The sequence below is a fragment of the Trachymyrmex septentrionalis genome, unplaced genomic scaffold, assembly GCF_001594115.1.
Source record: "Trachymyrmex septentrionalis isolate Tsep2-gDNA-1 unplaced genomic scaffold, Tsep1.0 scaffold51, whole genome shotgun sequence".
Classification (NCBI taxonomy): domain Eukaryota; kingdom Metazoa; phylum Arthropoda; class Insecta; order Hymenoptera; family Formicidae; genus Trachymyrmex; species Trachymyrmex septentrionalis.
Window position 1 is genome coordinate 272,494 of NW_017305683.1, and position 22,442 is coordinate 294,935.

Consider the following 22,442-nt stretch of genomic DNA (forward strand, 5'->3'; position numbering starts at 1 on the left):
ATATTCAAATTTAGCTTCTTAAAATATTATTTTTAAAATATGATCTATTTTTTAAATGATTTATTAATCAAATCATTACAGATTTGATGTATGAAGTAACTTGAGATAAATCTACTTATAAGAAAACATATTAAAATTTTATACTAAAGCATCAAGAATAATCATCAAGACAACAATAATGTAATTAGTGTAACTTAGACAAAGTAACTAATGTTTTTTTATAGATCAGTCATTTCTCTGACATGAAAGTCGTAAATGTGTAAGAAATGAAACAACGATACAATTACATCAGAATTATGAAGCAATATTATGTTGTAGGCCGATGAAAATATGGCAGTGATAAATGTTCCTTTTTTTCTTCGACGAACGTCGTTAGCGTTACCGTACGATTTATCATTGATAATTAGCTATGAAATTTTTGCAACGCGCGAGTGCTTAACATGATGTAAAGAGAATGAAGAATTACACACGTGACCCAGAACATGACATTGAAAAAATGGATAAGGGGAAAGATACGGCAAAGAAATTCTAGCACATTAAGCTTGTAAGCAATCAGGTTGCAGTTAACGTCATAATACATCTGTCATATTTGTTAAAGGAAAATTCGCAAGTCAGCACAAGAAGTCATATTGACTTTTGAATTAATTTTGAACATAAAAAGTTTTCATTACACTTTTACATTTTTATTTAACCTTTTTTCTATGTACAGAAATGCAAACACACCCCAGACTAATAAAATAAATTTAATTTTTTAATTTTTTTATACCTATCTTCTTAAAAATCAATATAATTTCACAAAGATTTACACAGCCAAAGTTTTCTCTCTATATTTTGCATTTTTCTGAAAATGCATGGGGTATAATTACATACCTGTACACGGTTAACGTTAAAATATTTGTACACAGAGAGAAGTTTAAACATTCCGATTTGATTCCGTTTAGCTTTATTTCTAGCGTTTCAAATAAATACACGTATCTGTATTAAAAGTCGCTATATTAACTTTCGTGGCATCATATTTCCAAAATATTTAAATAGATGTTGCACAATATTTTGCTAAATTTTTTATGATAAAAAGTTCTTATGTTAACTTGCTCTAGATATTAATTATTTTTTTTATCTAAGGAGAAAAGGTATAAAAGAATAGAAGTCTTATTAAAAAATGTTATTTAATTATTTAAATAGACGTTTAAAGAATATGTCTAATAAAATTATTCATTAGACATGGTCTATATAAGTTAATTTGTGAAATTTTATGCATGTATGAGATGCATGAATAAGATAAATCGATGGCATATATGTAACGCGGACATACGTTGCACCGATCGAGGTTAATAAGCATATTAAGAGTGTACGGCAGATGCATGTAGTTTAACAAAATATGAGAAATACGATAAGTATACATGTATGATTCATGTCAATGAGAAGTTAATGAGGAATATAATACATAAGATTAATACAAAGACATATATGTATATCCGAATTGACATATTGTTATAATAAATTAACATTGTTATAAAGATATGATAAAACTGGTGATGGTCGCGATAACAGGCGTTCGGCGTAAAGCTCGCGAAACCGTAAAATTGAATTAAAATCGATGACAACGATTTGCTTCGTCAGATTTCTAATAACGTTATTGTTAACACGTTATGCTATTTTCGTCTGTCTGATGATCCAATTTTGTCGTGTTCCCAAGTGCATCGGTCGATCGTAGGAGACAAGCATGCGACCGCACGCGCACAACGGTAGTTTGCGTGACACTGAGAAGGAGACAAATGTAAAGAGTCAATAGCGGAGGAGCACACGAGTGCGTGTAATTCGTTTTGCCGTCGTTTTGTCATCGTCGAAAAGCACACTTTCGCGTCGCGACACACAGGCAGATCCGCCACTGCGGAGAAGTTAAAAGGTCGTTAGCTGAATTCGCGGCAGCGAACTCAAAACGCTGCCATAATTTACGCGGTCGTATCCCACTCGACCCCGTCGTGAGATCGTATCACCTCGCAGGTGTCTAGCCTGCATTCTCGCGAAGGGACATGCACATGCAAGCACGGAAACGCTGTTTAACAATTCCATTCTTGCCGCGAGAAAACGTTTCGCTTAACCCCCCGTCGGTTCTCTGTGAAGCCAACTCCCACGTGAGTTTATAGAGGAGAGTAAGTCTTCAATTCTCGCGCTTGCACACCTCGCTGTTTATACCTCTATACCTAGCTAATTTTCGTTCCACAATATATTCGTATATAAAAGAAGAAATTTCTATCAATAGAAATTGATTTTTCATATTCAAATCTAACGATAAGTAAGATTAAAAGATACATTGAATACAAATTAATTAATTAATCTTGAACAATAATTATAAATAAAATAGAATAATAAATTTCTAAATTTTTAATATTATTTATGCCGATTTAAAAATGCGAACAAAAAAATCTGTTAAAATTAACGTTAAAAATTAAACGATAAATATTAATGAAAACTTGATAACGTCATTATATTATGCGTAAAAGAAGTAGAATATTACATCGGCCAATTTGCTTATTTAACTCATTAGAAATGTAAGCGCACTCGTATTGTGCATCTACGCCTAGAGCGTGGAAGAAATTAATTTCGCGATAGCACCGAGCTAATTGTGAATTGTACTTTGAAGTCACCTTCGATATATCACTAGGCACCGAATGCATAAACGTATCGCTGCTCTCTATCCTAATGAGTTTCCCGACCACTGTATATCTTACTGTTGCATTGTGCCTACATTTTTAGCACATATATCTACAAAATATTGAAAAATGTATTAGAATGTCAGTATCTTTAATGGTTGGCTTTATACATCTATAATATTATTCACAAAACCGTGAGCGCAAAAAACGATTTTGCTGAAGTACTAAAGTTAGATTCAAATATTTCAGGAAGATTATATTAGCTGAATACAAATCTAAAGGTAATTTTGTTATGTTGAATAATTTTAAAATAATTATGTGTAACTATGTTAGAACACTCAAACTGATTATTAGAATATTGAAATCTGCAATGGAATTGTCGTCCAGCACTCAACAAATTATTTTCAGATCTATATCTAATTATTGTACATTTTTAGACTTCATTAAACTGTTCTTTTCATGTGGCTATGCTTAATTTGATGCATTAAATTCTGTATACGTAAAAGCTCTAAAACATATATAGGATTTAAAAAGTTCACATATTACTCTGCAATTTGAATAAAACTTTACTTAATAATAGCATTAAAATATGATAAGTCGCAAAAGTTAAGCAGCTTCAAAAATAATACCGCGCGCGCGCGCGAAAAGTACCCCACTCAACTTTAATGGCGAGCTAGACGAGGATAAAATAATTAAAAGGCTTTATACGCCAAAACTTCTTGTTGAAATTTAAGATAAACTTTTATAGTCCCATAATAAAAATAATATTTTGGGGTACATATTTATTTTCCTAAATATTTCACGAAGTGTCGCATGACTTTCTGGCAAGCGAAAACATCTCATAAAGCTTATACTGAACTATTTCTTTTGTCAGCAAGTTAAGAATATAGTCTATATGTATAATATATTCAATCCTATTAGTACATTCGTAGTACATAAATGAAAAGGATGGAAAACACGTTTTAATATTAAAAGTAGGAGAAACGTAACTTGAAGCTTATCGTCATCTTTAAAAGGCGCTTCAATCATAAGCGAATAACGTTGATGCACTTTGGTGCAGTGGACCGCGCGCACGTGTCATTATACATTCCTCTTTGCTCATGCCAAAAGTAGACGTACGAGAAATAGCGATGCGTGGAACGGAAAAACAAAACTGAGAACCGCACACGTACTGAAGATAGGATGTGCAAAAGCGTATTTATATATATGTGTTGGCTGTGCGCATATTTATCTAACGTACGCGTTCGTATTTCGCTACTACGGAGATTTCGGAGGGCGAGGCACGGAATTGCCAGTTTAATACCGATTCTGCGTGCAAATACACACGCGGGGGTGTGTCGACGGTGGTTTGCTGTTTGCGAATTAGGTGCAATCAAATGCAAAATCACACTGGCAAATATTACACGATTTACCAATCACAGATTCCCGCAATTAATTGCTACGCGCGATATGCTATTAGCAAAGACTGTTTCACTGTGTCGAGAAAATTTTGCAGAAACTCTTGAAGACATCATAATTATACATATCGAGATTGAATTTTATTATATCTCCATTACCTCGTAATAAAGATATTTTTGTTAAGATTATTCATTGTTATCACTGATGTATTCTGTATTTAATGAATTATTACATTTCATACGCGATGCACAAAAATATAAGCAAACAGATAAAAATTAAATATACGGTTCATACTCATACTCGTCTTTTAGACATATCTCTTTACTTATATTTTAATTGAACTTTTTTGTAATAAAAAAAATATGTTGAAAACAAAATATGTGTTGCACCATAGTTATAACTTTTTAATTTTCAATGTTTAAGGTTTATAATTAAATTTCAAATTGAAATATTTGCTTAATTAAATGATTAAAAAATTAATTAAAAAGTGAAGTTTTTGAAATCTCTTTGTAACTGTTAGATATTCATTTAATTGAAAAATTTTATTAAGATGTTGAATTTTTACATAAATAATCTTTTATTAAATAATATAATTTTAGTAATAAAAATAAAATTGATTTCAGACTCATTAAGAAGTCAATTATAGTTAATGTAGTAGAAACTATAGCGCGTATTAATCAAAGCAGTGGTAATAAAAGAAGAAAGTTATAGGAGCTGTAAGTCGTTTCCAGTGTGAATAAAATATAGCCCGTGCGTCAATCATGCGCCGTCAGCCATCATCCCAAAATAGGAAATGTGCGATAATTGTTCTGCTCGTTCGAGTTATGTACTTAACAAATCAAATTGCTTCTTCAGTGAATTGACGTTTAGTCTTTCTTTAAGGAGCATTTCAGCTATTAATTTAGTCACTCCTTTATTGAATTACTCTTTGCATGTATCAGGAATTGCAATGAAGTATCATATTATACTTGTACAATTAATATAGACTATGAATAAAAGTGATATAATAACTAGTTAAATACACGTAACGTTGCTCGTTAAACATAATTGTGATAAATATGATCACGAGCCTGTAGAGTTTATCAGGTCATTTGTTTATATTATCATTTGTTTATATTATTTTTCTTGCAAAAGTACAATACAAAAGATATTTCTCATATCTTGACTTTAAATTTTAGATGATAGCACGCCGTAGACACACATTCATCTAAAATAGCAACGACATTATAGGCCAGATGAATAACATGACACTATATGAATACTAAACATGATACAACTTAAAAAGATACTTTCAAAAAAGTACTGTTATTTGCAAGTAAAGTTTCGCGAGTAATTTATACCGTTTTATTAATTAAAACACTTCGCATATAATGAAGCAATTTGAATAGCATGGTTATTGTGACAACATAGATAAAAAATCTAATTTTACAGTAAAGGCAGAACATTTTTCTGCTTTTCTGATTGTTTAAACTCTCAGTCCTTTTCATATATTTTTCCATCCATTAATCTCCATAATGTACAGTTACGAGAACACAATATTACTAACACATAAATAGTAATTTTTATGATAAGGAAATAAAATAGAAACTACAAATCTTATATATTAATACAACTAATAAATCTTACATTTATTAGTATAATTAAAGTAAAATATATACATATATTTTTGTAAGATACTAGTATATTTTAAGCAAGGCAAATGATACCTTTAATCACTTAAATTAAATTTTATCAAATAAATCAGGTTATAAAAGACTTTGAAAGAAACTTTGAAAGAAATATAAATTTGACTAAATGCCGAACAATCTATCTAAAAATATATTTAAAAAAAATAGCAAAAAATCGGAACAGTTTCAAGATATTGATAATACATGTTCACGCAAATAGCCATTGAGAAACCGTGTTAATTTACAAAATGCATGAAATATATTGGAAACTAGACTATCTGTTCTATTCGTGCGAGATAAAAATTCCACGTCGGTGCGTCATGCATGAATTAGAACTGTAACAATTGCAAAAATTGTAAGTCACGATTTCTAGCGCGCGCGGCTTTCGTCGATACCTTTTTGCAAGAGGCATTCCTAGGTGTAAGTAACTCACGTGACGACTAGATTAAGGGGGATTAAGGAGCGAGTGTTTATTGCAGTCTTATCGAGGTGCATATCGCGGTGACATGACTCGAGAACGCGGATTAAAAATCGTCAAATCTCTCCTTTCAATCGGGTGTCGAGCGGGATTCGCGACTAATGCGGGACTAATTCGGACGGTAAGAGGCGGGCAATTGCGGACGGGTGAAGCCAAGTGGATTTACGGAGCCTTCGGTCGACGGTGTGATAATTCGACGTTAAGTCATTAGCCCCACACGATTACAGCGCAGGGCGCGTTATAATGGCGCCGGCGTATTTCACTGGCACCTAATTCCGCTGGCACACCACGTGCCGACGCGTGGCGGTGTCACGTCGCGTCCGGAAATCTCGCGATTACCTCCCTTTCTACCGTTTGTCTCGGCATCGCGAGACGTACGAATAATCGCGTATGGGGCGTGAATAAACGGAACGATCGCCGGTAAGATCTACGAAGGTGTCCCGTCCGACGGGCTAAAGAACCCATTTCCCAGCCGACTAGCCGAGAAAGAGAGAGTAATTATTATCACGCGAAAGGATAAGGCGGAGTTTGCTGGACTAACTTCCGCTGTGATAATTTATACTTGCCACGATTCGCTGTAGGACGATTGCAGCGGGTGGTTGGCGCGGCCAACAGAAAGGAAATGGAAAAGAAGAAGGACCGTTGTATACGCTGAAGAAAGAACAAAACAGATAGTGAGATGGCGCAACACTGAACTTATAAATTTCCATTTACATGAAATTTGGTATTTATATCGTTTACGACAAATACTAACGGGCTGAGATTTCAATCGATGCGAGGAAAGCTTGCTCTGCTTTAGAAATCAAGAGACTTTTCGTTCCAATCAGTGATGTTGATTTGAAAGATCAATGCCAATAACGATGAAGAAAATTGAGTGAAAAGCCTCGACTGTTTGCGGTTCGGGGCTCATCGCAGAGAATTTTACGATCGAGCAGTGTATCCCACAATCGCGATCAACGGAATAACGTAAACTCGCTTTGCGATAGCGCATTACGATCGTTCCCGCGGGATCGGAGCAGAGCTCCTGGCGACGAAGCGACGCGACGCGACGCTACTCGAAGCGATGCAGTGGGATAGGTGACTCGATCGTGTGGCCAATCTCGTTCGCTTAAATTACGACCGGCTCGTAATCACCTACTGACTTTTATCATCCACATAATAAACAAACCGCAATCGTAAAAGCCAACCGTAAAATTCTCTCGAAGGATAGACCCCGAGAAAAAAAAAGAGAGGGAAGCAGAAAAAGAGAAAAAGTGCGCGCGGTTAAATACGCAGACCTCGTGCAGAAAAGTCGTAAAAAAACGATGCAATGAGTAATCCTTTTTCCTTTCTCTTACGAGGATCTCGATCGTATATGAATTCTTCGATCGCGAGCGATGATCAACCGCGACGGTTTTCGCGTTTTAGCGACGAGCGGTCGCGAATTACGATCGCAGCAGCAATCGGAGGGTAAGACGGAATTCATGGGAAGGAGAATGTATATTGCATAATTGTAAAGTGCGTAACGCTGTTCGGATCGTGCAGAGCGGTGCGGGGAAGTTGTGCGTCTGCCGGGGATGCTCGGTGTATTATTTTACCTGATGACGGATCGTTCAGCGCGGATACCCATGTCGCGACGCAGAACACCGGGATCGCGAGAACGGGGAGCATGTTGCTACGTTGACGACGCGGCTACGTCAACTGAGGGGTAAACGCCGGGCGCCGCGACGCTTACCGCCGCGACGCGGTTCCGCTTTGCCGCCAACCACGCGGGCGCCTGCGTGCTGCATCGTGCCGTACGTCCGCGACTTACTCTCGGCTCGTCGTCCGGGGTGCTACGAGGAGACGCGAAGATATCTCTGTTTACTATCGAGCACGCATTCAAAGCGAGAGCGCGACGAAGCGTAAACGCAATGCAATTGCGTTTTACGCATACACTTGTTCGGTGAAGAGGAGAATTGTACGTGCAGTCATATACACGAGATCCATCGAACGCAAGAAGCACGATCTCGTTATTACTTTCTTCAAGAACCTTGGAAGATATTGAGACTTCCTCAAATCAGAAACATCGGCGTACCTTTTTCTGAGATATACATGCATATTGAGAATATTTTTATTATCGTAATTCTAAAAATTTCGAAAAGATTTGTTCATGTATTTCAAAGCGGCACAGTTGAGCTTCTTATTTTCAGAAGACAAACTAATTGAACTAATAAATTAAAAGATAGAAACATTTCGTATGAACATATAATATATTCTATATCAGTTGACTCTTACGAGACTGTTTTATAGAAAAAATTTAAACGGTCTTTTTAAATAAAATAATTATTTAAATACTTAATATCAGTTCAAACTAAATGCAGCTAGATTTAAAATTTTATTTGTCTTTTTACCGTTTTTTCTTATAAATTAAGAATTAATAAATTATTTTTTCATACAAAATATATAGACTTTTTAACTATTAATAAATTAATTAAGACTGTTAATACATTTGTGATTAATATCAAATTTATTTTTTCCTAATTTGTATAAAGACATACGTAAGGAACAAAACTTGTCTAATTATAAATCTACTCTGATTAATAAGGACGCCTATCGAAAAAGCCGAGAAAAAGCGAGTTTGCAGGTAATTACTTTTGCAATAATTACATTGCCTTGTAATCATTCTAACGATCTTATTTCGTTTTGCATCTGCTTCTTATTTAGTACAGGTGAATTTTAAAACATTTTGATATATTCATTCCATGTCAGATTTCAATTATCGCTTTCAATACATTTATTAAATTTTAATTAATTAAGAACCTTTGGGTACATTTGTATATTCCAGAGTTATAAAGTATTACCATTTTCACCGGACGTATGTATATATTCTCTATTTTTAACTACCAATGACCGTTGACAATTATTGGAAAACCGACAAATGAACTATTTCTGTTAGCCTAGTGATAGCGACTTTTAATTTCAAACACTTATCAAGCAGACTGTTTGAAATAGGTCTATCATTTAAGGGAAAATGAGAGAACTCTCTGTGAATACCTAAGGGAAAAGTTAAATAAAGCCGACGATAATTATTTATCAAATGGTAGAAGCCTTCATTCAAAGGCTACTTCAATTATTTGAGTTTAAATAATAAATTTATATATCTCATTTTTATCACCAATATAAACAATAATTTCAAACAAAAGAACAACATTTTTACTATTCGAAATTACGACGCGCTACGCGAGGCAATGCCGAGTCGGTTTTATTTTTTGTTTAAAATTACAATTTATATTAATAATACACAGATGTTAATTATCGTGGTTTAAAGTCAAATATTCTTTACACAAAGACTCTTATAATTGATAAATAATCAGTTTTATTTAACTTTCGCTTAGATATTTGTAATTCCTCCATTCTTCTCGACATGAACCTATCAAAAACAAGTATGATATTTAGCTAAATAGCATGTGCGTTCACGTGCTACAGTACATCACTAAGCGTATATCAGAATCTGTCACTGAATATGAAAAATAAATGGTTATCACTACTCTAATACACTGCAATAATATCGTTTGCGTGCGCATTCCATGTTTGCAATTCCTCGGATCTCCCCTACACGGTATTATCTGCGGCGAATTAAGGAATCGTTACAAAACTCCGAATGCACTATCAAAAAGACTACAAAGCAACGATTGATAAAGTACAAAGCAGTTTATCGACGCACTATTACGGAAAACAATCATTTGTTTTCGCTGCTTCTCGTAACTTTCTACGCTTCGATGCATCAGCGAATTGTTCACTTTACCACCCGTAGCGTGATCGTACGCAATATTGCTTTTTTTTTTCACGTCCATATAGTTTTTTTGTCACCATTTTTGCCGGGTCGGTTCGCGATGCACGCTCATGCAGCAAAAATCTCCTCGCGGAGTTCCCATACGTTCGATCGTGGCAGAAAATTTTTGTTTTTGCATGATTGCATGTAGCTGCAAGTTCCGATACACGCGATAGTATTTTATCTATACGAGAAATGGATCAACAAGCGCTAAATAGTAAATAAACATCGAAATCGGGCAGGACACCTTGCGGCATGGAGAGCGTAGCAGTGCAATCCCTATCAACGATTTATCCCTCGAAGAATCGCGATGGAAGTGGCTCGCGTGATAATTCATGCTCGCCGCGGATACTATTTCGAGCACGCGTGCCACTTGATGGAATCGCACCTCCGGTTCCAGCACCATTACGTACAATTGTTTTCGCTTATTACATGCATGCGATTCCCGTAGGTACGGATCTGGCGAGAACGCGCCGAGAAACTCTTTCTTCTGTTTCTCTCGAATATGGCTTGAGAAAATATGTCATTCGTGAATCTAACAAGATTTTCAATTTGACGTTGCGCGAGTACTCGATGAGAATTTCATCTATAACGTAATTTGCGCGCAGTAATTTTCGCATGGAAAAAGTCGATTTATGGACGCGCGTAGGACGAAAGAATAATTAATGTACATATATACATACACATATATATATAAATATATATATATATATATATGCACATAATAAAGTATATATGTATGTATATTCTTTGCTTGTAACGTCGTCATTCAAAATATTTGGATGTTTATATTAAGAATCCTCGATATCCGGGATATCGAGGATACTTTAAAGTAAACATTTATAAGCTGTGTCACGAATCGCTACGTGTCGACTTTACGTCAAAGATGAGGAGCTAGTCAATTCTTCTGAGACAGAGACATGCGATATGAGAACGTGCGACCGAGTTACTTTGCGTGTGTCAGTGAGTTCATTGTAAAAGCGACTTTACCTTCATGATCTTGGCACCGCGTGCCACGACTCGTGAGACACGCCATACCATCATTAATGCTCCATAACGTAATGCATTATTTTATTCTCATAATCGCGCTGATTCGTCACTTCAGAACGAATAGTCAGTACAATCTGAAGTTTACGAAAGTACTTTGCGAAAATATCCCCTCCCCATTGTTTACGAGACTGTATTTGCTTCGCTTTCATTTATAACGCGTCATATCTGAAATATCACAATTCGATCACGTTCCGCAAACTGTCATCAGAAGTATCGCCCCCTCCCCCCTCCCCGCCCGCATTCTGAATGAAAGTGTTAAAAATCTATGCCGTAAATCATGTAAATTGCAATAAATTTCAATAATCTGCGACCTGATTATATTTTCCCTGTGACAGCGGAATATACATGTGCTCAATCATTTGAGTGTTATCGCACCCGGTAAAGTTTGATCTTCCATTCGAGCCCCCTATCCCTCCGTTCCTCTTCCGATTATTCCGATTTCCGGAAAACCAGGTTGCAATGACCGAACTCATTCCGGCGCAATTGTCGCGTGCACCCTTGTACTAGGTACTCCATCGCGGCTACATGCCGGGCAGATGGAAGTGGATATATTTGCGCCAATCGTCGAGGCAGCAACGATCGATGCGAAACGGCCGAGGATCGATTTCAATTTAGCGACCGTTTAAGCGTGCACGCTCGCGGCTAACGAGCTTTCGAAAGTCGTAGATATCCGACAAGTTGGCCTACGGGGGCAGTCCCGCCGCGGCTCACAACCACGGCAGAAACTTACCGCAGTCAGGCGGCGTAAGTACTCGCGAGCATACAGGTAACATGACACCGTTAACTCCCTTAACACCGTACTTGCACCGTACAGATATTACACAGGCTCACGGACACGCGCGCGGTTTCACCTGGCGGACGTTTATGTGGCGGATCCAGGATCGTAGTGGTAGGCATTGTTAACGTCTGAGAAGGATAAGAACGGCGCGAGCAATGGAGGCCGGCTGACGGACTGTTTTACTGCTTTTCCAGCGTTGCAATGGAGGAATCGGTGGGGATAGCGTGTGGTTCCTATTGTAAAGATTAGAGAGATCGGCATATGCACCTGAGAAACGGATTTACGTTCGGCAGCCAGATTACACATTACGCCGCTTTCTTTCTACGAATCGCTTTCGTGCAAAAGATAGTTTCTTTTTTTTTTTTCGTTAATATACTTCTTGAAGGATCAATGTCACCGTAATGGAACGTAAGTACAGAAGCGGGTCAGATATCGCGCCGTTTCCAATCGTTTGCAAAGAGAGAACTGTTTTTAAAAATATATGAAAATATTGAGTTCCGATAAATCGAACTGTTCGTTATAATGAAATTAGAGTACAGTTTGCACGATGATAAGTAATAATGTGTAAAGTCTTTATTACTTTTGAACAAAATGATGATTTTGGTTTGTTATATTGAGTTAGTCTCAAATACATTTAATTAATTATTGTGGTTTTCTGAATCATAAAGACTTTTATTAAAATGTACTTGCAAAAGATTGTCAAAGACTTTCTTATAACATGGGTTTTATAAGAACGTCTTTAATTAATTCCTCCCAGTTAAAGAAAATTTTCATAAACAGTCTACAAAGGACTGCAACAACGGAATCTCCGTTTCTCTCTCTTTCGAGGCATTTTAATAAGCATGTTTTCATTATAATATTTGTATAACATAAAAGATTGGGATCAATAAATAATGTGCACCTGTTAGAAAACCATTTCATTTATTTACGTATAATATCTCTTTTCAGACAGTATAGAACAATTTAAAAATATCGTTGTACAGGCACGCGTTTTTGGACGCTGCAGTATGCGCGAGCAAAGCTGCAGTTTCGAAACTTTACAAATCGGATTCAAAGTACAATCACATCCCTATTATAATCTTACCCTGCCCAAGTTGAGCATAACAAATACAATTACGACCGCACTAGAAGTAATGTGCAACGTTGAATTCTCGTAAACATTTATACAATCAGATCATTGGACTCCCGTCATTCATGACGCTGGTGAGATAATCGTAACTGTTGTACAATAAAATGAAACAAACGTATCGCCGTGACAGAATAAAATACATTCGAGAAAATAAATTCTATCGATCGTATACCTCTCGCGATTATTTATAAAACTATAAAATATATTAGAAACGTAGAACAGTATGCATAACAAAATTTGATAAATTGAATATTTCTCTAAACTCCTCGTATTATTTTAAAAGAATTATGAGATTATTTTCCATAGAAAAGATTCAACATGAAGTAAAATATTGCGGTAGATTGATTTGTTTGTCGTCGCGTACGGCCAATTGATAATACATTGTTATGCATTACGTATAGTAGAAAGAAACATGTACAAATGTATGGATTACATTTGCAGACAAATTTCGTTACCTTTTCGTTCTTTCTTTGTTCTGCTTTCTCGGATTTCCTATTTTCGTCGTTTTTGAGACTGTGCATCGAACTGAAATCTCTGTTATACAATTCGTTTACGAAAAGAAACAATAGCGTGCGGAATATTAACGCACCACCGAGTAACGGCTAACCAGAAACACATAACATTCGTCACAAACGCGTACCGGTTTCGCTGAGTTTGGCAAGACCGTAGTATTGTCACTGCATGCGTTACAGAAAATGTTCCCGCAATTGCGACAATGGTGCTGCAACAGAAATAATATCAAACATTTACTATTAGTTCATATTAATTGTTAACGTTATCGATAGAAAAAAGATTATTGTGTTATCGATATAAAGCTGATATTATAAAATATTAATATATTTATATAATGTATTAATATATTTATATTATAGTACAAAAAATAATATTTTGACAATATTTGTTAATTTATACTGCAACATATTTACATATAAAACTTATAAATATAAAAATAGGAATATAAAATCATATTCCTTTCATTTTATGTTCAAATAAATAGAAATATCTAGGTATTTCTATATATTTACTTGTATGTAAAAATATCGGTATTTATATCTTTTTTAAAATTTGAGTAATAACATTATGTAATAAATAATTGACATCAATTACAATAATATGTAATCAGTTGACATCAGTTATAATAATAAGCGTATTATTAGTACAGCAAAATATAGATGTTAATTTACGTTTGTACTTATTTAAAAAAAAAACGGTAAAATGGGTTTTATATTCGTTCTAATAGTGGAGTTACATTTGTAACATAAAATTTTATATTTTAAGGTCTATATAAAATAAATATTCTATAACATATTAAAATTTTGTTAAGTTTATAATTTATATTGCAACTTTACTTGAGAAGCACTAATTGATAAAACGATGGACTGACGTTTAACTTCAACTATTGAGTTTAACTAATTTCACTCCAGATGAAAATCGACAATAATTCATAAGATATCTCGACTATCTCGGGGCAATGTAAATATAGTACGTTTTAAATCTCGTAGTTACAGTTTAGGATTTCAACCGAAACGTCCAAACCAATCATAACTTCGCGGCGTATAATGGCGATGAGTTTGCCCGCCTCAGGTCTACACGCTGAAAAGTAAAAAGCTCTGTAGCGTAGTTCGCAGTTACGGATTACGTGTGCTCGTTACGTTCGGGTCAAAAAAAGTGCATGCCCGTACCTGAAGCTGGCACGCGGACAACGGCTGGAGCTTTTTGTACTCGGCACCAGGGATACTATTGTCCGCGTGTCAACTTCAGGTAAGAGAGCGCTTAATACTTTTTTGCGGTGTTTCTTGCACAGGTCATTTCCATGTGAGAGTCGTTAGATTGTTAAAGTATAGATGGACATGGAACAGGACTGACTGGCAAAGCTGTTGAAAGTGACAAACGAGAAACAGTGAAGAGAAGGACAGATAGATGAAACAAATTCGTGTTAATCGCATCGATTATGCAGAATGTCTCAATCGCATTTATCTTTTTACAGTCTCTCCAGATATGCTAAAAGATAAATAAGGAAAGATATTAAAAATATTATAAGTTAAGTTACACATGCAGAAGTCTATATTTTGTTACAACTAAATTTTCTTTTAATAGCTTATCTCTTATCCAAACAAAGCGCAAGCAATTCAACGTCGTTTAATCACACGAGGAATCCGTATTTTGCAAGTCGCAATGAGAGGAATGCGCAATATTCCCACGTTTGATCTTTGCGTTTATTTCGTATCTCTACTCGCGCCCTTTCTCTGTAATCTTTATTTTTGGACCATTACCGATGGTCTATTATAATAAGAATTCGTGGTATTCACAGTATTCGCGTATTCCGAAAGCCAAAAGAGAAGTGTAACTGAGGCGACGATTCTAAATTTTACATCTAAATTGAATCCCCTAAGTGAGACGGTGGGATCGTCGTTCCCTCTTGGAGCAAGGGTGGCGAGGGTGCGGGAGAGTGGTTGCCCGGTTATTACCGGGAGAAGTAAGAGCCCGAATAATATCGTCCCGATAACCGATTTCCTCGCGAAGTTAATTATTGAACCGTCATCATGACTTACGACCGAAACGTAGTAGATTGGCGCCCGTAACTCCGTAACCGGCGTGCCTCAAGCACGCCTTATCTTAACCGTGATAGATACCTACTTACAGATACACTTTCCAAGACGAATAAATCAAACAGAGATCAGATCCGAGAGATACTGTCGAGCAAATGATCGACCGTAGCGATCTATAAATTCCTCGTGAGGTGACTCGACTCTTGGCGCGGACGCGAAAGTCTTGGTAAACCGAGGAGACCATCTCGCGGCTTACCTCGCTTGCCTTTGTAGCGCGTAACATCGGGCAAACTCACTTTTATGCAATCGCATGAGCAAGGAAATGAGTTTTCGTCTCTAAAGTTAAGAGTTAAAAAGACGCAAATGACGTTGCACGCTTATTTATCTTCGTGGATAAAACGGAAATTTTATTTTTCTTTTTTTTGTTGTAATCGTGGTCGCTTTCATCGGTCTCATAACCAATGTATTCATTGTATTCATTGTATTAATGTATTCCAAACAAACTTATCCAGTTAGCTTTATCAAAATTAAAGACACCACGTGATAGAGAATTAAGATAGTTACATCGTCGTAAAGTTCGCCTTAACTTGGAACAAAGTGTGAAGAGTTCTAAGAGATTTCAGCGAAATTAATTATGATTTTGAAATATGCATATTCATCGTCTGTAAGATACGTCCTTTAGCTTCGCTTCAAGTTTATGCAACACATACGAACATTCCCAGGGCATCTTTTACGACGACATTCTACCACATCAACACGAGTATGGCAGCGAATGGTGTTCACTTTTCAGCATGTGTACTACTTGATATTGCTTATAATGGGCGCATCCGGGGAGGAAGAGGTTTCAAATTCTCCGAAATTTATGATTAAAAGTGATGATGTTACTATAATATGTTATATCGTATATTATATATCAATGTATAATGAATAGCAGCAGTTTTGCTGACACCTCGCCTTTTACTGGTATAATAAATTGTTATTAAAATTGATAAAATCTAATTTTCTTTATTTAAAATCAGGAATGAAAAAGAGACATTCTATACTCTAAAATATTCAAAAAAATAATTTAACGTAAAAATTGCTGTTTATGTGATAATGGAATTAATAATTCTCCTCTCCCCAAAAAGAAATCTTACGCTTCTGGTGCTCCAATATTGCAAGTATCGTTGCTCTTTTTACGTAATAATCTCATATCGTGCTTTATATCATGATTTATGAGTTGTTGTTCTTATCAAGTATATGGCGAGTAATAGATAAACAATAGATATACAATAAAAATACATTATATTGTAGATATAAATAATAGATATATAATAAGATATACAATAAAAAAGATAAAATTGCTGTGCACTTATGAAAAGACGTACAATAATTTCTCGATGAAAATATTGTTTATCCTTACACATTAATATATAATTTCACGATACGCATATGCAAATAAATATCTACATACATTTTACACACATTAAGCTATTGACTCAACCATATCCGTTAGAAAATATTTACATGTTGTTACAAGATGAAACTTGGCTGTCGCAATTTGCAATTACTGGAAGCAAATTAAAGCATCCAGCGGCGCGTAAGATACGCGGGAAAAGTTTTGCACACCGTCTCGTTAACATCTCGCTGCGGAATTCAAATTCCGCACAATTCGCGGGAACTGTGTCAAGTGCGCGTACAAAGTAATCGTCGTGTACTACGTGCACTGGGCAATACCGCGGGGCATCGTGCATTTAAAAAGCCAGCAGGGGTGAGTTTACAATATGTCTTAACGTGGTTAACCGCACCACGGCACTGGAATTATTGTTTTACTCGCTTTTGTCCGCGCAAAAGCTTGCGGCCAAATCGTATTTTTTCCACCTGCAAACAAACTCGTACCTTTCGAAGGCCTCGCGCCTTTTCCTGCACGGCTTCTCCGTTGTGCACCTGCCAACGGAACGGCTTGCCCACTGGCACGATTCCCACCCACACAGCTGGTCGTGCCATGGGTGGCCTATTCTATATTAAACAGTATGGTAATACACCTACCGGGCGAAAAATGAGTAACAAGGATACCCGAGCACTGCCTTGTTATTATGCAATAACTTACCACCCTTTCCTACGCCCTCCTTTCAACCCTCCCCGTAACCCATTCCTCTCTCGCGCGAGCACAACGTATATTCCTTGCTGGCTACGTAAAGCAAAGAAGAGAATACGGTCTAATGTATTTTATGGGGCAAGCAACGTCTCTATCATATTGTCGACTGAATATGCATGCGAGCCATGCATGCACAACGCGTAATCATGAATGTATGTTGAATGATGATGCAAATAATGTAATTCGGCGTTCTGAAAAAAAGCGAGGGACACTGCTTTGCAAACATAGTCACAAGCTTAAGGCTAAAAACAGGGTTTTTGTTGGCACTCTCACAATAGTTAGTATTTTAAGTGTCGTGCATTGAAAAAAGAGTCTGATAATAGCTAAAGGTTGAGTGAAATAATTCCAAATGTTCGATTATATAATTATAGCCAAAAATAATATTATTTTTCTAAATATTTAGTAAGTGTTATCAAACGGTTGATTACATTATTATATTAAATACTTGCTAAATATTTATTTAGAAAAGTAAAATCATTTTTGGTTATATCATTTAATTGAAATTATTTCATTCAACATTTGGTAATTGGAACAAATTAAAACACCCACACTGAAAATACAGACTTCTGGTAACACTATTACCAGAAGTCTGTATTTTCAGTGTGGGTGTTTTAATTTGCTCTTAGTAATTGCAAATTGTAACAGGAGTCAAAGGAGTTTGCACTTCTTATGAAGAGTTAAATTGAATAAATTTTTGATATGTGGTTGCTTTTATGATACTGATCTCAAAGGACATGATCTCAGAAAAGCTCAATCCTTACGATTACTACTTAATGATCTCTATGATATAATAATGCATAAGGACCATTAAAAAACTATTAGTCGCTCTTTTTTAGACTAGGCCCTTTTAGGTTTTGTTTTGTTAAAAAAGTCCGAAAGAAGATTGGAAGATTATAGGGGAAAGATCTAAAAAATATATAAAAGAGAAATTAGTAATCTTATGTAGAAAAAACACAATCAATTTTTGTAAAATACACAATTTTAAACTATTTAGGGCTAATCATAAAAGTTGAGCTTTTCTGAAATCATGTTCATCAAAATTTTGTATTAGCTTATATCATAAAAGCAATCACGTACCTATTAAAAATTTAGGCAATTTGACAAAAGCCGCTTTCTTCATACAAAGTGTATGGGATTATTTTATTTTGAAACATGTAGACGATAAAACATGTGCAAAGTTAATTGTTACGATAATCGTTAATGACCGAACGAGATGCCGTGATGTATGCAATTCCTTTAGAAGATCAGCACGAGCGAGTTATCCTGCAGCGATTAGCATTGACAGCCAACTCCAAAGAAACTCTATTATTTATCGCAGACGTCCGCATAATTTCGATAAACTCTCGACCGCGCGTAAATCCTGTTACAGAATTTATCCATATGACGAATGCACGAATACACTTGCTCGTTGTTAGTGCGCCGCATGCTTCTCTTATCGATGCACGCAACTGCAACTAACGGAACGATCAAGATCTCCGCGCGAATACTTTAAGCGCCCATGCCGGCACGTGTGATTTGCACTCGAAAAATGGAAGTTAACCGGCGTGAGGGGTTCTCTGAGCTTCGTTGGGACGACCCGGGAAATCGCTCGCTTTTACTATGTAACGCGACACGTCTCTCACTCCTTTAATGAGCGAATTAAAAAGCGTTACGGACGCGTGGCCGACGTATTCGCGCGGCAGGTGCTTAACAATTGCCGCTCGAGAACTTGTTTAAGCCGGTAATCCCTCAGCTAGCTCTTATCTATTCACAAATTCCGGCCCTCATTACGGCCTATCGCGATTTAATAAAGGGGGAAGTTAGGTAAACGAAAGCCTTTAAGTGTAATTGCCGGCTCGGGCAACGCGATAGCCCGCTATCTCTAATAATACGACTGTCGTGCATCAAAGTTGTTGCGCACGAGAAGTGATTTCGATCTCGAGGGATCCTGACGACCTGACGAGCGCCTAGACCTATGCGCCATCAGATCGTCGAGGGTAAGTGTATCTCGTGGTTATGTCAAGACTACCCTGCAACGACCCGAACGATCCTGGTCATTTAATGCGGGCTTACTTTGCCTGGTCTCCTTCGTTGAATCCGCAATGGCTGGAATCCGCATCAGAGTAAGCAGTAATTTCCCGAACGGCGGGGATAATTGAACAATTACGTACGATGCGCCGCGCTTTCAGCCGAGATCTTCGCGCGCGCAAATCGTCTCTGCGAATAGATCGAATAAGCGAAAGAGGAAGGCGAGAAGAGAGAGAGAGAGAGAGAGGCAAAGACGATTTCAACGAAGAAGCCCGAGAAATCGAGAGTTGGAACGAAAAGTTCGAGGGAGACAGAGAGAGAAAAGAAGAAAGAGAGAAAAAGAGTGAGAGGGAGTAAGATAGAGAGAGAGTTACGAAAGCGTGAGAGCAATTAAAAAGTTTGATTACCTTACGACGAGTCATGTTGAACTCACGATTGCATCCCTTGCATTGGGTGACCATCCGATCATTTGCCCAGGTTACCAAACCCTCTTGCAGTGCCGACTGCTGCTGCTGCTGCTGAGCATTGTCAGCGGCCTCGCGCAATTCGGCGGCCGCTAATTTGGCAGCGCTCAATTGTCCCCCAAGTTCCTCCAGAGTTCGTTCCTGCTCACCGCACACCTCCTTTAGGGCGTAATACTCTTCCTGCAGCGTCAAGTATCTCTGGAATAACCATAATTGTGATTATCTAGCAAGTATATATTCATTCGCGAAGTACAAATTGATTCGCTGCTAAAATGGGAGTTGAATATATGAATGTAAAAATACAAAAAAAACATTATTTTGCTAAAAGTACTTAAAAATTTAGCTAGGTAACAGATTTAAATAATTTTAATGCATTAGCAAATAATTATATAGAATGTATGAATGACAATGGTGCAAAAAGTTTTAATATTCTAGCAATTCTAGCAACCAGTTTAAGCGCTCTACTTAATTATTTTAACGATTTAAATCAAGTTATTTTCAGATTTATATATATCTAGTTAAATTTTTTAATATTTCAGTAAAACTGCTCTTTTCTAGTACGTATCTTCGATGATATCTATTTGAATCGATGCTCAAAATGTACACGCAAAATTTAAATAAGTTCTGTTTTTCTTTACTGTATTTTTATATTCTTTACTGTATTTTTATATTCGATCGAAAGGATCTTACGTCTATAATAAATTTGTGTAAATTTTACAATTTCCAATTTAAGATTATTGTCGGTCCTTTTAAATCATCTTTTCAAATTCATTTTAATTATTCTTACATGTTACAAAAAAAAAGAATATATTTTTGCATCATATCCTTAAAATCTTATCTTATTTTACAACAGCTTAGCGCACTGTTTGACTTCTTTACAATTTTGTATTCAACATCACTAAGAATACCTATTATAATTTTATGTTCCATATATTAACCATAATCATTACAATTAAATATACACCCAATAAATGTTTCTCTGTCTCACATTCGAATTAGAGAGAGACAGAGAAAATTAACTTATTTTTTATCAGAAAACTGTCAAATAACCCGTGATACTTTAAGAATCTGCAAAAATGAAAATTCAGTAGTTGAAATAAATTTCATTAATCTATTCCAGGACGACAGCGCCGCGCCGTCGCACTTACTGTCGATTCTATTATCGAAAGGCGGATAAATCTCCGTTCCAGTGTGCCGATTGAATTAGGTACGGGCTTATAATCCAGGTTTCGGGGATGAGATTTAAATAGAAAGATCGGATCTCAGTTCCGTGAAGCTCACCGTTGTCTGAACTTACGAGTCGGCGCGACGATAACGGCGATATCGTGAGATTTATTCGCCATGGGTACGCTTAAAAGGCAATACAGATCGCACGTGGATACGTACCTCGGACACCCGTTTCAGCTGATCGATCTCCTGATGTAATTGAGAGATCTTCTCCGTGTTACAGATCGATGTTTCCTGTAAGGAGGTTCTCCACTCGCGCTCAAGTTGCAATTCCCTCTCGACCCCATTCGTCCGCGCTTCCCGCTCTGCAGCCTCTGCACCCAGAATCCTCACCTTCTCCTCTGCCCCCGATCTGACACCATCCATCTCCTTGCACCTGATTAAGTCAAATCGGTGGTACTTAAACGTGGAAGGTATAAAACTCGTGTCTACACCGCTCGGAGCTATTTTATTCAATTGATTCAACAATCTTTAACTCATACCCCTCGCTCCAGGATTAACTTGGGATTTTAAAATAAGTGTAATGACGTGTGATGGTTATATCTCGATGAAGACCCCGTTCGTTTATTAAAAAAGCATCGAATGATATGAATAGTCTTACATATCATATTTATTATCAAGAAATGATTTTTAAATTGTGATTCGTTATTCATGCCTACTTATCAGTACAGAAAATACGATAATAATTGTATTTGTATTATGATTTGTTGAATTAAATTTAAATTAAAAAAGTACGTATTTATTATTTAATTAAGAATTATATTAGACATATCGTGTAAATATATTATACACAAATAAAAGTGTATTCTCAAAATGTATTTAAGGAACTGTTTTACGATTGTATTACAAAAAAATATGAGAAAAAATTAATACAAACTCATATAAAATGGTAAAAACATTTCCTATTTTATTTCGAAAAATAGAACGAAAGAAATAAAAGTATCAAATATTAATAAATCTACAAATATAATCAATTATCAGAATAATATTACAAGTGTTAATTCTCTCAGAAAATTTACATTTTATTTAATATTACATTTTAATTATACGTTTAATTATAACGTAAGTGCGTGCGTGTCTCTGTGTGTGTGTGTGTGTGTGTGTGTGTGTG

General features: G+C 36.2%; 2 protein-coding genes across 3 annotated transcripts in view; both read right to left on the bottom strand.

The window, feature by feature from the left end:
- The window catches only part of LOC108751683 (neurotrimin-like), an 84,557-nt gene extending 76,706 nt beyond the window's left edge, over positions 1–7,851 (bottom strand). The window contains exon 1 of the mRNA XM_018491989.1: positions 7,775–7,851. Coding sequence (XP_018347491.1) covers positions 7,775–7,847 — 73 coding nt within the window. The 5' untranslated portion in view covers positions 7,848–7,851. The remainder of the gene's footprint in view (positions 1–7,774) is intronic.
- A 5,364-nt stretch (positions 7,852–13,215) lies between these two features.
- The window catches only part of LOC108751769 (RUN and FYVE domain-containing protein 2-like), a 20,460-nt gene continuing 11,233 nt past the window's right edge, over positions 13,216–22,442 (bottom strand). For both annotated transcript variants that reach the window (XM_018492171.1, XM_018492170.1), the window contains 3 exons: positions 21,491–21,707; positions 20,048–20,302; positions 13,216–13,668 (listed from right to left, as the gene is read on the bottom strand). In XM_018492171.1, the coding sequence (XP_018347673.1) occupies positions 13,528–13,668; positions 20,048–20,302; positions 21,491–21,707 (613 nt within the window). In that variant the 3' untranslated portion in view covers positions 13,216–13,527. The remainder of the gene's footprint in view (positions 13,669–20,047; positions 20,303–21,490; positions 21,708–22,442) is intronic.